At 25.6% G+C, this 19,223-nt stretch overlaps 1 protein-coding gene and 1 pseudogene across 1 annotated transcript; one reads left to right on the forward strand and one right to left on the reverse strand.

The window, feature by feature from the left end:
• The first annotated feature begins 932 nt into the window (after positions 1 to 932).
• On the forward strand, positions 933 to 1,075 carry LOC113787395 (5.8S ribosomal RNA; annotated as a pseudogene).
• A 6,021-nt stretch (positions 1,076 to 7,096) lies between these two features.
• Positions 7,097 to 9,798, reverse strand: LOC101507106 (transcription factor bHLH95). Its single transcript, XM_004505181.3, has 3 exons — positions 9,487 to 9,798; positions 7,697 to 8,161; positions 7,097 to 7,354 (listed from the first exon to the last, which is right to left on the reverse strand). Exons 1-3 carry the CDS (start codon positions 9,778 to 9,780, stop codon positions 7,262 to 7,264), a joined length of 852 nt encoding a protein of 283 aa, XP_004505238.1. The 5' UTR covers positions 9,781 to 9,798; the 3' UTR covers positions 7,097 to 7,261.
• Positions 9,799 to 19,223: the final 9,425 nt, after the last annotated feature.

Consider the following 19,223-nt stretch of genomic DNA (forward strand, 5'->3'; position numbering starts at 1 on the left):
TCCACCAAACCAAATCTCTCATTCTCTACTGACTCAATATGAAAAAAATGGACCTGTCAAGTTATAATCTCTTTCAGGAGTTTTTTACATGTCACTCTTATTTATATCTCACACTCCAACAGATTTAAAAAAATTATTTTACTCTTTTTATTATATATAAAAATGAACTTTTTATTTCACTTACATATTCAAAAATTTAGCAAAAATTATTAAAAAAAAATTAAATTTTCGAAACTTAGGTTCATTATAAAATTTTTGAAATACAAAATGAATTTACTTTCAAAAGTTTGAATTAACATGTAATTTTTGAAATACAATTTAATGTATTTATAAAATATTTTCCAATATTTCGACTTTAACAAAAGTTTCAAAATACAAAGTTTTTAAACTTTCAAAATTTCAAAACATGAATTTTTTTGAAAGTTTTGAAAACCAAATTATTGAAATATAATTTTACATTTCGAAACTTTTGAACAAGATGAAAGTTTCGATAGTTTTAAAAATTTAGACTTTTACCCAAATTTTCGAAATATAAATTTTATTTCAAAATAGTTACATTATTATTTTAAAATTTCTTATTTCGAAAATTTTCTATTACATAATTTCCTATTACTATTTTGAAATTTCTGAAATTTTCTATTTCAAAAATATTAATTAACTTTCCTATTTCGGAAATTTCGTATTGTTTGAAACTTTCGAATTTTTTTTGAAAAATTAAAAATTACGTTCGTAATGTTTCAAATTAATAAACAAATTGCGAAAGTTTGAATTAATTTTGAAATTTTCAAAACTACCTTTAACAAAAGTTTCTAGACTTTCAAAAATTCAAAACATAATTTTTTCGAAAGTTTTAAAAACCAAAATTTTAAAACGTATTTATACATTTCAATGTTTCCAAAATTTAGAATTTTATTCAAATTGAAATATAGAATGACTCTCGGCAACAGATATCTAGGCTCTTGCATCGATTAAGAACGTAGCAAAATGCGATACTTGGTGTGAATTGCAGAATCCCGTGAACCATCGAGTCTTTGACATTATTTGTTTCAAAATAATGACATTATTTTTTGTAAAAATTTCATATTTCGAAAAGATCTAAATTTTTGAAATTTTCTTTTTTGAAAATTTTCTATGATGGAATTTCCTTTTTTTATAGTTAGTAAAATGGGTAAAATAGTCTTTTTAAGTGTAATGATGGAATGAAAGGTATAGGCGTGGGGGTGACAAGTAGAAAACTCATTTAGCCATATATTTGGTGGCCCAACCCAAACACTTTTGGTCAGGTTAAAGTATTTTAAGAAAATTATACAATTTTACCATATTAGACTTCTATCCCTACAAATGTGATGAGCTAACATATTTGCACTCACATATTTGTAACATTATATTTTGTTAAGTGATGAACATGTTTTTTCTCTTCTTCATCTAAACATCCAACAAATGCATGTCCCTCCAAAATATCAAGTAATTCATGGTTGTGAACTTTACAAATTACTTTAAATGTCCATCATAAACCATATTTTAATGGTTTTGATCTAAACTTGAAAGGAAAACCACACTTTTTTTATGAACATTGAGTTAAACTATCAACACATTTATATTTTTTTCCTTTATCACAACCTAATATTAATTTATTCTTCACCATCTCTCTCATGTCTCTTTATCTAATCTAGTGGTTATAATCGTCATTTTGTTTTTTATACCAATTTCAACTAACCAAATTCACAACAGTTTCTAGTATATCAAATACTTGAAGTAAAATATAAAATAAATTATAATCATTAATCATTAATCACAATAATAGGTTTTTACAATATTAATATTACCTATAATTATTTATACCTGATATGTGTCAAAAAGTTGATAGTATCGACGCATATTTTATCACATAATAGTAGTGGTTTATTTATATTTGTTAAAATTTATATAAATAAATAAAATAATTTTTTCGAAAAAAGTTGTGTACCAAAAAACTTTTTACAAATTTTCTAGCAAACTCTTCTGAACTGAAAACTTTGTGAAAACGTTTTCCGGTAGTTTACATTTTCAACCTTCTACATTGAAAAACTTTTTTTAAAGGTTTCTGGTTTCAACCTTCTCTACTGAAAAATTAATAAAAAGTTTTTCGGTAATTTTCAAAAATCTTTTATGTACTGGAAAACTTGGATTAATTGATCGGAAAATATTTGAATGGTAAAAAAAGAAGCTGAATTTGAATTTGTAAAATAGTAAAAAAAATTAAAGAATAAAGTTGATATTTTAAAAATATTATGGGGTATAGGTATATCAGTAGAGATACAATATAAAATTTCTCTATTTTAATTTGGAGACTTTTGTTGCTACCTCAGTACATTTTAAAAAACTCTTTATTTTTTTTTTCTTTAACTTTCATTGGACTAACCAATCCAGACAAGATTTATCTTAATTGATCTGAAAAATTAAAAGTTAATATATACACTTTTTAATTCACTTTGGATAAATCTCATATGAATTTGTTAATATAGAGTTAAAATTAAAAGAAATAAAAAAAATTGGAAAATTGAAGTATTTATGAGATGTAAGGGGGTGAGAGGGAAAACTTTTTTAAATTTTTATTAAACTTAAATAAAAAGAGGCCTAGTCCGTCCCAATAGGCCCAACGGGCTTTTAGACTCACTAGGCCCAGCCAAAATTGAGATCTCTTCAAAATAATAGAGGCACAAAAAATTGAATTTTGTACCCCTTTAATTAGATTTGTATCTCTTAAAATATTAAAAATTCAAATTTGTTCCTTCAACTTTCATTAAATTAGTAATAAAAAAAAATTAATTCAAAATCTCACTCGTCACCAAAATTTTCTGTAAGTAATATTTTTCCTACAAATATCTGATACAGACAATTTTCGTACATTATTTATACTACTAGAAGTTTTGTACTTTAAAATTTCTGGTAGTAAATTTTACTCTACTGAAAATTTCAAAATTTTTGGTAAGTATTATTTTGTTTTTTTTAATTTATTTTTCTTAACTTTTTTTTTGACTTTTTTTTAACTTTTTTATTTTTTAATTTTATAATCCTGTTGTTGTATCTGTGTATTTCTCTTTCTCATTTTTTCAATGGTAGCTCTCCTATTAGATTATGTAGTAGGTTGAACTCGAGAATATTCAATTATATTTTTCGCTCCTCGTTAAAAATTAATTGAATATGAAATAAATGTAAAAAAAAATATTAAAAATTAAAACAAAAATTGTACCAAAAATTTCAGAAAGTAATTAAACTTCGAGGAGTTTCAACTGGAATTTGAAAATTTCGGTAGTTATTTTTCAATGCCAGAAATTTCATTTTTGAAATTGTAACTTTTGGGAGTTTCAACAGGAAATTTGAAATTTCCGATATTGAAAAATAACTATCGAAAATTTCAAAATTGAAATTTTTTATTTTAAAAAATAACCAACGGAAATTTCATGAATGAAATTTGAAATTTCCGATAATTTCTTTTTTCTGATTGTGAGTACTACCAAATATTTTTTTTATTTTTATCGTAAGGTTAGGGATATTTTCAGAAGTTTAAGCATAAATTTTTTAAATGGAGAAGTATAAGTTTAAATGGGGTACAAAATCCAACTCTTGGAAACACCTTTTATTTTTTTAATACATTCGTACGATGGTAACTATTGTAAGTTTTATTTAGAAAAAGAAAACACTATTTTAAGCTTCGATAATTTTTATTAGATTTAAAGTGTGTGATTTATTTTTTATTTTTTATATATAAATGAGATTAATTGAGATATCATCTTTAATCTAACAATATCGATATTTGTGAGTTGTAATTTTTATTTAATTTTATTATTAGTTTTTATACGTGATTTGCCTTCATTATTAATGTCATATCAATATGTCATTGAGGGAATGAATGAGGTGATAAGAAAAGCGCAGATTTAATACATACTTTTAATAAAATATTAATAGTATTAACTATAGTAATTAAATATTGGTCATAAAAAAAACATTGAGGCAAGGTTGCATCTTATTGGGAAATAATAAAATAATAATAGTTTAAATATTATTATTATTATTATTATTATTATTATTATTATTATTATTATTATTATTATTATTATTATTATTATTATTATTATTATTATTATTATTATTATTTGCTATTATTATTATTATTATTATTATTATTATTATTATTATTATTTGCTAACCTTGTTGAGCCTCAGGGCAGTGTAATGCATAAGGCCATGGCCTTAAGCCTCAATTTTTCAAAAGAATTATGCTGTATAGATACATAGAATTAGTTTAAACAAATTCTTATTTGGACATGCAATATGAGACACAATATCATCTAGTGGGAGTAGCCAACTAGCCATATATTTAAATTGTCGCAAAAATTATTTGATGAAAAAGAAAATAGGAATAGCTTATATATGCAATGGCCACAAATATTACTGACCTCTATTTTTATGCCTTTATTTGACAAACAATTCCTTATTTTATTTTTTAATTTTACCTGTCGTGCAATCATCAAGTGGATTTCTACCACAATTATCTATTGAAAATTGCAAAACAATAATATATCACTTAAGTTAATCAAGTAAGTTTAAATGATTTTTAATTTCCAAAATGCAACTATTATTTATGTTTATCTATAAGTAAATGATAGAACTTTAACATTATTCCTGCAATTTTTCTAATCCTATGTAATATCATTAGTTGAGTAAATTAAACTTCTTATATACTAATAATGAAATGTTAGAATTCGTTTTATTATTAAATTTTAATGACTTATTTTGTTACTAAAAAAATAGAAGATTAATATATGACAATTGAAATTTTATTATAATATTATTTCTCTCTTTTTTAGTAAAAAAATAAAAATACTCTTATCTCTTTTAAAAAAATTTGCCTAAGGCCTTAAGTTTTCTATACACGCCCTTGAAGTTGTTGAGCATCTATCCCCTTTTTGTGTTTTAAGCCATGACCTAAATTTTGAATGACTAATCTTACATGGAATTAGGTGGAAATTTTAATGTGTTGCTTAGATAAAGTTTTAAATTTGAGGTTGCTAATTGGTTAACTTCGTATTAAGAATGTGGTAGTGTATAAGAATAAAAATTGAAAACTGTTGATAAGTTTAAATTTTGAAAAGATTGTGTTGTTAAAGACAAATTTGTAAATATTAACGTCCGACTACAATTGGTAAATAAGTTTTGGAGTTTTCTACAATTATGGTGTTTAAATAAGTTTAAATTTAAATTTGAAAAAAATGAATTATTAAGAATAAATTTGTCTAGTAAAAGGTTCCAACCAATATTAACAGTAGTTTTTATACGTCAAAATTAGTAGTTGTTGATAATTCACTTTAAAGTTACCTTTATATAAAAAAATAAAAAAAAAATAAAAATAAAAAATAATAATAATAATAATAATAATAATAATAATAATAATAATAATAATAATAATAATAAGATAGGCAAAAAGGCTTTTAAGGACACCCAAAAAAAAATAGTCTTAGTGTATGTATATCTGATTGCGAACAATAGTATTCAATGATGTATGCACCAAGTGACCTCACAAGTTTGAAGAATGAAAATGGTTAGAGTGAGATAAGTAAATGCTCAAAAGCTAAATTGGCCCATGACAGGACAAGCATAGAGTTGTTTAAATTAATTCATTATAAAAATTCAATTCACAATTTTTTTTATAAAATTGAAAATGCAAAATTTAACTATATCTTTAGCATGAGTTGTGTCCTAAGAAGCATTTCATTTGTGTTAATAATATATTGACGCCCCAGCATCCAAGTTAGGGTAGAGAATAAATCAAGAAACCTTTCTTCTTTTAGATAAAAATACCATGTAATTGACATATAGAAGAAACAAGATATAAATTAAAGTCTAAAATATCTGACACGGCAAGATGAAAAAAAACACATAAGAGTAATAATCTTCATTGGGGTTTTGAAGAAAATATCTAGAAGAGAGAGCCACATAGTTAGCAAAGGATGGAAAATGAGATACTTTGATGGATAGGATGGCCGTAATCATTCATGGAGATATTTTATTCCTAAAAATTGAAAACTTTGTAAACCTTTTAACATAAGAATTTGTAACAATTCCTTACCCTAGAGAGATGATAATATCGTAGCCTTTCTTTAGCATTGAAGATTTAGAAGCATTTTTGGCATTAAAGGAACAACAGATTCAAATATTGCAAAAAGGTCGAGTTGTAAAAAACTCACCAACCTTATAAAGATTTGCAGTATGAGAATGTCCAAGACTCGCTTGTTTGTGAGAAACTGTGGAAAATGACATAGGAAGAGGAAAGGTACGAGAAAATAACTCAACTTTGTTTACAAGTTGCGAATGAAGAGTCGAGTCTGAGACGGCGAGAAAAAGAACAAGATGTGATTAAAGGCCTCAGACTCAGATTGTTGTAAAACTCTTGCAAAAGACATAATGTTACTTGAATGACACTCTAGATTTTCAATATTTGGTGTGAGAGGTGTGTTAAGAATTTCATGTTAGATGAGATATATTTATAAATGAAAAGTTCTTTGACTTAGTCGCAACTCAAATTCTAATAGCATGAAAGGATTATCTTTTAAGATTGGTAGCTAAAGTAATCTCAACATATAACAATGTATATTACTTTGAGTATTTATTTATTTATTTTTTTGGTTACAATATTTCTTCTTTTCTGTTGGAGAAATAAAAAAGAATGTTTAATTTGTTTCTGTAGGGTAATCATAGCATTCATTATAAGTGTCATTTAGACATCTAATTCTATATAATGAGATTTAGAGTGCCATTTATTTTGAGTAAAAGTATTTATGTTATTATGGACGTACTTCAAATGTTTTTTTAATAAGAGATAATAACAGGTCAAATATTCTAGAACTATAAAATATTTTTTATATTACATAATTATCTAAAATTTTAAGATAATTAATATATAGACATTTCTTTTATATATTCAATATTTAATCTTTTTACACAATATACTTCAAAGGATAAAAATGGATATATTTCCATTTGTTAATATTAAAGAGTAAACTTAATTGAATGAAAAAAGATTAAACTTAATAATTAATTTAAATAAACTTGTTTATATTAGAAAAGCAAACACATAAGGCTGTAAAATAGTTCGAACGCCATAAAAACGAAAGATTGTACCCGTTTGCTCTTAGGACCATCCAAGTTTGGCCATTTCTAATTGTTTTCGGGGAAAAATAAAAATTATACGAGATGGTAAGACAAGTTCTATCATCAAAATCTTATGATATCAATATCATAATTTCTCCAGCCGCTTGCTTGTATGTTTCCTCCATTGAATTTGCATCTTGCAACTGATGAGAAGCTTGTTTCGCCTGCAATATTAACACAATTAATTACATTGTGCTATTTTTTGTATACACATATATACTTAGGAGAATCAAATTACACTAATGAAATGATACATTAATATTACACTCGTTCAACGTTTTACTCATAATATATTTCACAAATTTGACTCTTATATTAAAAAATTATATTTAAATAAAAATTATTAGATATATTATTGAAGTACATTAAAATTAACGTCGTATAATAAATGTATTCAAACCGTTAATTTTAACGCACTTCAATAACATGTCAAATAATTTTCGATTTTGGAAATATATTATTGAATATAAAAAATGATAAAAGAGGGGAGGAAGTTTGAAACTTACATGAGCTAGAATCATGTAGAAGTTTCCATTTCCATTGCACACAATGTTGGCAGATATAACATCAATCCTATGTTTCTCCAACACAAAAGCAATTGTGGTCATTAGTCCTGGCTTCTTAGTTGCACAAATGCAAAATTGTGCTTCACCTCCACAAATGTTCAACACAACATTTTGAGAAGACCATGTTTGAAAGGCTACTTGTGGTGGAGGTGTTGAAAATGCATTTGAAGGATTTGAAGTTACAATTGCATTTGAAGGAAAGTTATAATTTGAGGATCCTTGATCAGCTATGATTGCTTCCCTTGACTCATAGGGATGCCAATGAGAGTTGATTATAGATGATTCACTCCCAAATGAGGACACAGATTTGAGCCTTTTTTCTTTCTCCTTTTCTAGCTTTTCCAAAGTTTGTTGTAGATTTTTTATGTGCTTCACTGCTGCATCCACAATGGTTGACTTATCAGCCTGCAAAAGAAAATCATTGTGACACCAAAGTTTTATTCTGATGGTTGTCTTGCTGCCATGGATATAGTTGAAATAAGTTATATTCATCAATGATGTACTTATTTTCTATTTTTTATAAAAAAATAATTTTATTTTTAGTATTTTTACAAAAACTTTTATGAAAAGATACTATTGGACTCAAATATAAGAAGAAAAAAATGTAGTTTGTTACTGTGGGCTAAAATATAAGAAAAATTTAACTAAGTAACTCTATTTAATGCTATCATTTTCAACATAAAAAATATTATACAAAATTAAATGAAAAAAAAAAGTAAACGTTTAGTAAATTAATTAATTTTTTTTATTAAATTAGGAAAATTAATATGTGTGCAATTAGTTAGTAATCTTGTATACTGAAAGTTATTACTTGAAGATTTCCCCCCAAAAATTATTGTTTCAAAGTTTTAAATCATGCCCAAAAATCCCATTAAGTCAAAATTTGCTTAGTGTAATAATAATAATAATAATAATATTAATAATAATAATAATTATAATTATAATTATAATTATAATTAAAACTAAAATTACAGTTATAATAATTATAATAAATAGAAATAATAAAATAAAATAGACCACATTAAGTCCATGGGCTGGCTCTGTTACTGTGTGCCTAGTACATCCTAAATAAGTAAATAACAAATAAACATAATTGAAGTATTTAAGATTGTATTACTCTTTTTCAAGTGATATATTTCATTTAGTCTTGCCTAAAAATAAGATTTCTTTTAGTCTTTGTTTATTTATTTATTATTGTGAACAAATACCAAAAACTTAAATGTAGAGAGAGATGAGGAATTGTAATTTCAACTTCAGAAACCTCTAAATCAATCGTATGTTCTTTGAAGTCTCCTAATTGTATTTGAACTATTGAATTAACTTAATTATTAAGATTAACTTTTATATCAGATTGTTACTAAATTGTTTGATTAATCCAACAATTAACATTGATAATTAGATTAGTCTAACAATCAAAATACACAATTGAAGTGATCACAGAGAGCTAATAGTTCAAGTCTGTCATTGTATATATATAGTGCGTGAAGATATTCAACATTTTCTTGTGTCCTTTAAACAACCCTAGATTAGGGATTTTAAGGGTGATGCATGAGAAAAGAACCAAAAAAAAAATTGTGCTTACACTTATGTAATGATTATTTTGTATTGTTTGGAACTTAATAAGGAGAAAATTAAAATAGTATATTGAGAAATAGATAGAGTATCCTTTTCTATATTTCCTAATTGTCGAAATTGAAAAAGATAAGAAAGCTATGACATATATGATTTACCTTAGAAGGAAGCTGAGGAAGCAAAGCATGAAGGCCAGAGAACATGTTCCTCATTTTCTTTCTCCTTTCTCTCTCAGTCCATATATGTATTTCATGATCAGAATCACGATACTTACCATCTTTCCCTTCACCATCACTTCGCTTCTTAATTCCTTCTTTCTCTCTCATTGCTTTCATTTCTAACTTCTGTTTGCTACTCTCACCTGAGGTATCAGAATTTGTGAGATCCACTGCCTCATTTTCCCACACCAAACCCAAATGAACACCTTCATCATGATCTACACTCATGGCCATTTTCTGTCTAAGAATGAAAGAGAGAATATATATATATATATATATATATATAAGAGACTTAGAAGAACATAGGAAAACGATGAGGAAAATGATACATTTATATAAAAGTAGTAGAGTCTAGTTGAAGCCTCTAAAAATATATATAGAAATATAAAATAGAAATTATTTGATCTAGAAAGTAGAAATGATGAGTTCAATATAGAAGCATCCACAATAGAATCGTATTTTTTTTTTAAGCACACAATATAATCGTATTTTTTTTAAGCACACAATATAATCATAATCAATGTCATTACTACACATCCTACCAAATAGAGATAAATTAATTATATTAATATTTTTCATTAGAAAAACATTTTTTAAAAATTAGGGTCAGTTTACTTTGTGAAAATATTTTTTATTTTTTATTTTATAATATATAATATTTGTGTTAATTTTACTTTTTGTTAATAAGGATGTAAAAAAAATTAATTGTCTATATTTTTAAAAATAATAAAAATATTAAAAAATACATTTTTTTTTATTATTTTTGTAAATGTATTTTCAAAAACTGATATTTCATCTTCTCTACAATACAGTTGTCAATTTTGAGAGTTTCTTATCAAGACAAAATGAACACAAATTTTATTAAAAAATAAAAATACAAAATATTTTCAAAAGATAAAAAGAAATCTTAAATATGGTGTGTAGCAACTCCTCTCTCACGTATTAAGGTCCCGGCCACCACATAGTACTTTATAATACTTCCTTTTTTACAGAATTAATAATTAAAATGTTCCAAATTAAAAATTAACTAGTTAATTTTCTTAATATCAACTGAATTCTTAACAAATTCAATGAAATTTCTGACCATTGTGATGCCTACAATAAGAGTATATTCCAATCCTTAAGATGGAATTATGGACACATTTTTCTTTTTCGGAGTATGACAAAGTTAATTATCAAATTGTTAAATATAATTACTTTCAAATTTCAATCAACATATAATAGTAATATGAAAAACTTTATATATTTTATTTGTAACAAGGAAGCATCTAGGTAAAAACATTTGTCTTTATGATATTATATAAATAATATTTTACTCAAAATTATTATTTAAAAATGATACTCATTAACTATATAATCTGATTTGTTTACTTTTTTATTTGTTTCCTTCATGTTAATCTTTAACTATTTTTCTAATAAACTATTTTATACTAATAATATTATCAATATTAATTGCCGTTGATTTACAAAAGTTATTTTGGATTATTTAAATTTTATAATATACAAACTCAAATTAAGTGATAAATTTAATTAATTAATTTGTGCTAAAAAAGTGTTTAGTCTGCATTACCCTTCCAAGCGGTCTCGTAACCATTTTTGTTGTGTTCTGTGAGTTTTAAGATGATGAGTGAGTTTTTTGTTCTTATCTAATACTATACGCAATGAGTACACTCTCAATGTATTCTTAACAAAAGAGAAATAATCTAACGTAATGTATAATGATTATTTAGATGCATTTTGCCAGCATTCTCTAATGATTAACTAGTACTACTACTACTACATTATATTCAGCTTTATTTTCGTGATTGTTCACCGTCCAATTTAATAAATAAAATGGATAAAAAAAATTTAAATATCATTAGAAATTAGAATATTGAATTAGAATACTGAATTTTCAAGTCATCTAGAATAAAAATAGACAAATAGTCATCTAGAATACTGAATTTTCAAATTAAATAACCGGCCACGCGTTCAGCAATTTTTTGTGTGTAACGGTGCTAATAAAAAAATTCAGGAGACAAAAATTCATTATACCTTTTAGAATTAAATTCATTTATTTGATAAAAAAAGAATAAATTTCATTCATAAATACGTAAAGTTAATACTGAAAAGATGCGTAATAATTGATCGTATGTTTCTTTTACAAATATCGTATGTTGCTCTTAAAAAAAATATGGAGAAAAATAGGAAAATATGTACTAATATATACGTATACGTCCTTCATCCAAATCAATAAGAGAAAGGAGAAAAGAAACAAATAATTCAAAATGTGTATGATAAATATATTATCATTGAATTATGAACATTAATTCTATTTAATTTTAGATATTTGTACTATAATAAATATTCCCTCAATTGTATAAATAATTTTAAAAAAAATGTTACTTTTATTAAATTGCTCTTATATAAACTATTGATATATTCAATATTCTTATTATTATAAAGTGGTAGATATTGAATTATGAGTCCTAAATGTAATATTAATTATATGATATAATTAAAAATAATAATTAATATTTTACATTAAAAATTTAAAAAGTCATTCTAAGACAATTTTTTTCCGTAAATAAGTCATTGATTATAGAACAGCGAAAATATCATGTATTGTACCATAATTTGTTTTATTTAAGCGTGACATAAAACTTAAGAAAATATATACTCTTAAAAAATTTCTTTTTATCTTTTTATAAGATTCCCTGCGAATGTTTATCCACGTAAATTATTTCTTCATCAAGACACTTCTAATTATGTTGCATTTTTTTATACAAGCTACAATAAATATTATAATAAAATATAAACTAATTCTATTTTCTAAAAGATAAACTTGTAAAATAACACAAATTATCAACAAATTTAATAATATAATCAATTTCCTTAATACATTAGATTTAGTAGGGGTAGTAAGAAATATCTATATTGTGATTAAAAAATATACACTACTCTCTCATTTTCACAATAATTGATATATTTAACAAAAATATTTGTATTAAAATAGTTAACATTTTTAATTTTTAAGAAGATATTAATGATATTTTTTAATTATATTCTCTAATTAATATTACATACACAAATTTCAATTCAACAGTATTATTATTTATATTTATGATAATAATAAATATATCAATATAACTATCGTAAATATGAATTATATATTACAGTAAAAATAGTATTCTCTTATTTTTATTCATATATTTTGTTAATATGTGTAAAATGGTGAAATAAATCGATTATTAAAGTATATATGTGAGTGGTGTTACATGTCTTTAAAAAATAAAAATAAAAAGACAGAGGTGGTACAACTACATGACAAATTAACAATCTATATGCTTTTTAAGATTCAATGAAGCGGAAAATTGGCGGTGCAAAGCAATGTGGTTTTGGTGTTGGGTGGTGTACGCTACGCCCTATGTTTTGTAGTGTACTATATACACAATACAACAATTTGGGCACACTGGAAAGTAGATCGAATAAAACTTCTTCTGGTTAATCAAAAACGCAAACTCGTAAAACCACTTTTGCAACAACACTAATCCTCTAATCATTAGATCTAACTTACTAATCATTACTCATTAGCTGGCTGCAATGCAACACGCAAATGTCTATTTTGAAACGGCTTATATAGAGAGACTCTCTCTTCCATTTCCACTGCTTCAAAAAATGAGACTTTCACTAACTTTTGTACATGTTAGTTCAAGAACAAATGATTAGTTTTAAAAAGTGAACTGAATATATAATCACGCACATTTTGATTACTATATTATGATGTTTTATCTTCACGTCACTCTACATAAAATACAGTTAATCTATGCAGTGTTGTGTATGGATCTATTTAATGACTCACATTCGAATTGATTTAAAAAATACGCAAATTGATTTAAAATTTTGTGTTTAGATATTTTAAGTGAACCCGATTGAATTTTGAATTTTTTATTTAAAATTAAACCAAACTAAACAATCGTATATATAAGTTTTTATTATTTTTTATTTTTTATTCATTTAAAATATTATATTAATTTATTATTAGTTATTAATTATTTTTAATCATTTTTATTTGTTTTAATTAATAAATTTGTATTACTACATATTTCAATGTTATTCTATAATATTAGTTTTCAAAATAAAAATATAATCAATCAATTTTATATTTTTAGACATTCTAGAATGAAAATATTTTAAAGCTTATTATAAATATTTGGATAAATATCACTCGTGGTCCCTTAACTTAAGTTCAGTTAACGTTTTAGTGTTTTATCTTTTTTTTTTTCTCCGATTTGGTCTTTTATTTTAATTTTAAGTGACGATTTAATCTTTTATGTTTTAAAATGCCAGTAATATTATCCCTTTTTTTTTTATAAAAATTCAAAAAATTCATCAAATTTTTTAAATAAAACTCATAAAATTAATTATATTTTTTAATATAATACAAATTTCATCAAATTCGTAACTCAAATCTTCAAATAAACTCATATTTGTCATTCTTTATTTGATGTTGTTAGAGATAAAAATATGAGTTTATTTAAATATTTAAGTTATGAATTTGATGAAAATGCATTATATTGAGGATGATAATTAATTTTACGGATTTTGTTTGAAATTTTTTATGAATTTTTGCAAAAAATAAGGATAACATTGTTGACATTTTAAAACATAAAAGATCAAATTGTCACTTAAAATTAAAATAAATGACCAAATTGGGAAGAAAAAAAAAAGATAAAGGACTAAAACGTTAACTGAAATTAAATTAATGGACTAAGGGTGGTATTTAACTTAAATATTTTTAATATATAAGTTATTGAAATAAAATTTCTTAGACATTCGAGAATGAAAATATTTTAAAATTTATTATAAATACTTCTAATATATAAGTAAAGCTATTGAAATAAAATTTCTTTGATTTAAACTTTCATGTAAAAAAAAAAAAAACTATCTATAAATTTGTGTACTAAACGCGGTAATCACTAATTTGTATATGTGTTACTTAACACTGATTTCTTTTTGTATTTTATACATCAATGACATCATTTATTTTTTAGGCAAAATTTCTTAATAAATATGTTTGAATGATTAAAAAAATTAATTAAATAAGGATTTAATTAATTTTGGTTTTCTTAAGTGATCTAATTAATCATATAATATGTTTTTGTGAATCTTAAACAAGTTTTTGAAACATACTCATCTGTGAGAACGTTTATCATCCTAAAAGATGAAAGGTTTCATCACTAGTTTTGTTGATCGAAGATCTAAGGATGTGCATTGATGACAATCAAGACATTAATGACAAAAGGAATATTGTTTTTACCGATCAAACTAAAAGAATGTGAACCGTAGTACAAAAGAACATTCTCATATGACACAAAGAATAAAAGGAATATTTTGAAAGGAACAAACTGACATTGTTCATGTGTTCAAAGACAAACTCACTCTTTATGAACATTTGATTATGTTTTTCCATCATGCTCATGCATGTTTTTCAGAATTGAGGACATTTAGACATAAGAACATTGAGAAGATAATGTTATGCACTACAAGTACAAATGACAGCTCATTGCAAGCTCAGACATCCTACTTTGCAACTCATGACAGAATGTATCATGTTGTCAATGGAATGATCAAGCTCCTATATCATGTTAATAACAAAAGAGAATGTCTTCATATTGATAAAGATATCTTCATACAATGCAAATGATGATTATAAACATCTTCAAAGAAGAGAATGATTACCCATAAAGAAAATGATGTCTATTTAGATTGCAGATGACGTTTAAGCAACATACTTTAACACCTTAGGACATATGCCCAATAGTTATATATGTCCTTTACAACAACAAGGTGTCTTCCAAGTCTATAAATAAAAGGTATTTCAAGTTGCAATCTTCAAGAGATTACAATCAAACATATTTCACTTTCTTAACTACAAAACTATTAAAGTTCTATTCAATTATTAAGAAATACACGACTTCTCTTTGTCATAGATTTTAGGATCAAACTTTTTGAATGTGTTCTTAGTTCAACCAATTTCAAAAATAGTGTTGTGATCAGATCCAAAATAAATCATCATTATCATCTTTCTATAAACATCATCAAAATTGTTTAGTTGAGAGAAAACTTGGGTGACTTCTTATAAGTATCATTAAGTTTGTCTAGTTGGGAGAAAACTTGGGTGATTTGTGCAACCATGTTGAGGCTAAGAAAATACAAGTGTATAGTTAATATTGAGACAAAATCTAAATTTAATGTTTTGATGAAAACAAACAAAAAGTTAATTAAGAAGGTTAATTATGACTCTAAATGTTATGTTAATTTAACTTGTGCTTTTGAGTGTATTAATTTAAAGATATGATTTAAACAAAGCAAAGAAGTCAGCATAAAAAGACAAGAAACTGAACAGACAAGAATGAAGAACAATCTTAACAAAATCTGGAAAACAAAGAATGTTCTCCAATTTCAAGAATGATCATCACAACTCCAAAATCAATCAATCTCCACTAGTTAAAAGAAGTTTTAGCCTCTAGATTTTACATCTATATCATCAGCACTTGACAAGGCACAAACTGAGATGATTAGATTCAAAGAAACTACCCGAATCACAAAGAGAGAAGATCACGAATTAGCAAGACCAAACAGATCTCAACCTTCTCCAGCTTGACTGTCAAGAACGAAGAACATTCTTCACAGCATTTTGATCATTCTCCGGCATGTTAACATTATTCTCCAACATATTAAACATCAATCTGCAGAAAATTCTCATCAATCTTCAAAATGATCAGATCTATCTTCAGAATGATCATATCAGTCTCCATAATGATCAGATCACTCTCCAGAATGATCAGACCAGTCTCCAGAATTCTCAACATTATTCTCCAGCAGACTGTCATCATTCTTGAAGCTGTTTTGGCATAATCAAATCTCCAGGTCGAAGCAATATCATCAACAAATATATTTAAGGTATAAAGGATCATTAAACACAAAAGAAATATGATCACGAACGAAGAAAAACGCACAGTCAAATAGATTTCATAAAGTGTTCAAAGGCTAGAATATTTGTATTCATATATATTGGTTTTGGTCAAAACTGACAGAGCACTACCAACAGCTCTTTTGACCATTATTAAATATTCTAAAACGGATATAAAAGAAAGTTCAAGCTCAAGGAAAAATCAAAGCTTCAAGTACTAAGAAATTTCTCTCACTCACATACATTGAATCAGTTCTGATTTTTCCCGTTCGATTCCTAGAATCATTCTCGTCTATTTCTCTGTCAAAGAATCAGAACTCAAACAAGTGTTGAGCCCTCTCAGATTCTGACAAAACACTTTAAATCATATCATTGTAAACTCAATGTTATAGTGTGAAGTATAGTTTTGAGTAAACTTGTAGGAAAACCTTTTATGATTAAAAGGTGAATTGTAAAATACTATCTAAAGATCAATAGGGAATTATAAGAGAGGACAAGGATGAGAAAGAGAGAGAGAGAGAGAGAGAGAGAGAGAGAGAGAGAGAGAGATAGAGAGTTATTAAAGATGTTCAGTTTATTGATATTTCATAAAGATTAACGATGTTTGATAAAAACACATAAGACGTTAATTTTGATATATCTCAATAACATATCAAATGATTATGTTTGAGTGACTAGTTACTCAATGTCCAATTATGTTTGAGTGGTTAGTTACTCGGTTTCCAAATTAAGAAACTCACACTCCAACCAGTTGTATTTGGATTCTTTCTTTTCAAATCCAAACTAAATCAATAATCCAATCCAAACCATGTTTTAAGAATCGTGGTTGTGCCCAAGAAAAACAGAAATAATTAAAGAGAAAAATAAAACTTGAAATGATTATTTGAAGAATTGTTACACAATTAGAGTATGATGCACGTTTATATAGTGTTATTAATGTAACTAACTTAACAAATTTCATCTAACCATAAATATTTTTAACTACCTTTAATAGTCTCCCACAAGGTGGAAGTATGTAACAACATTTCTAATTTCAGAAAAATAATACAAGAAAAAGAAAAATACAACGAAACTAATGAAAGAAAATTGCAAGGAAAAAAATCGTATTCATATCAACTAAACAACAAAATTCATGTAAAAAGTGGTAGCGATCGAGGTGCATAACTCTCGTCAAAGTCTTCGGCCTATTTTTGGCTAATTAAAAATCTTTCGGTGTCTTCATGACACTCACTCCAATATAGAATCAAGAATTCCAATCTTGGATCTTCAAATGTAAAATTTGGTCAACAAAACTTAATTATCATATGATGGAAGCACAAAGAAAATGAAAAATGTCTAATACCGAAGGATGAAAGAACAAAGAAAATGATAATTGTTTTACTACCATATGGTAGAAGCACAAAGAGAAAGTCAACAATGGCTAAAAAGAATGAAATTATAGTGAAATATATGACTAAAGGAGAATGACTAATCAACAATGAAACTTTCAAAGAATTGTATCATAAATCACAAAACATCTTTAATCTTTAATCTACAAATATTATACAACCAACTTGAGAAAAAATGAAGAATCACAAATGTGAATTCAAAATGAGGAAGAAAGGATAAAGAAAATTTGAAAAAAGAATATAGCAAAATAATTATTATTGCTGTGATATCATTTTAAGAATCATGGTTAAGTTCAAATAAAAGAGAAATAATTAAAGAAAAAAATAAAACTTGAAATAATTATTTGAAGAATTGTTACACAATTATAGTATGATGCACTTTTATATAATGCTATTAATGTAACTAACTTAACAAATTCTACCTAACTATAAGTATTTTTAACTACCTTTAATAACATGTTTGGCAGATTGATTTGGTTCAAATTGATCGGATCTACAGGATTAACTCAAACCCGTATCAACCCCTTATCTTAATTGACCAAATTTGATTAAATTTGAGAGGGTTGCAAGCAAGAACGCCTTGAATTTGTTCTTTGCTCAATCAAAGAGTTGAGAAGATGAGTCAGGATTGGTGAGCTGTGGAAGAAGGAAATAGTGTCTCAAAGGGTCAATCCTAACAGATAAAACACAAACATTTAATTGGTGTTCTTGTAACAATATTTAGATGGAGCTGGGGAAGAAGGAATTGGATGCAAAGAATCTTCATCTCAAAGAATCTTCGTCTTTGTAAGGTAATTTCTGATTGAGATGTCAATTTGCAAGAGGGGAAAATGAATATTATGAAGTTGAGACATGCAAACACAATCACCTTGTGAAAATTTGTCTTTAAGATCTTGCCAGACCACTGAAACCTCGTATTTTCATATCATAGTAGTTACAATTTTTAGAAAAATAATCCGAGAGAATTAGGATGTTACATTGCATCTCTTTCATGCAGATTTGTTAGTATGTTATGTTTAGTAGTCAGAATTCAAACCATAAACCTCCTTCTCACACTCACACTACTTCAAGTGTCTCGATTCAACTACTTGGCGCTTTGGAGTTTATCTTGATAACCTGGTTTCTAAATGATTCCATCATCAAGCAACCAAAGAATAAAAATACATCGATCTAGATCAACATTTAGTTAAAATTGGAAGCAACATATAAATAATTCAAGTGTGCTTCTTTTTGAGTGTTGGTGCAAACTGGCATCAAGAGAAACCAAAAAATCAAACAGATAAAGACTATCTATATCACATCTTACAAATAACCCAAGTAATATAACTCAGCAC

Source organism: Cicer arietinum, chromosome 6 (assembly GCF_000331145.2).
Source record: "Cicer arietinum cultivar CDC Frontier isolate Library 1 chromosome 6, Cicar.CDCFrontier_v2.0, whole genome shotgun sequence".
NCBI lineage: Eukaryota > Viridiplantae > Streptophyta > Magnoliopsida > Fabales > Fabaceae > Cicer > Cicer arietinum.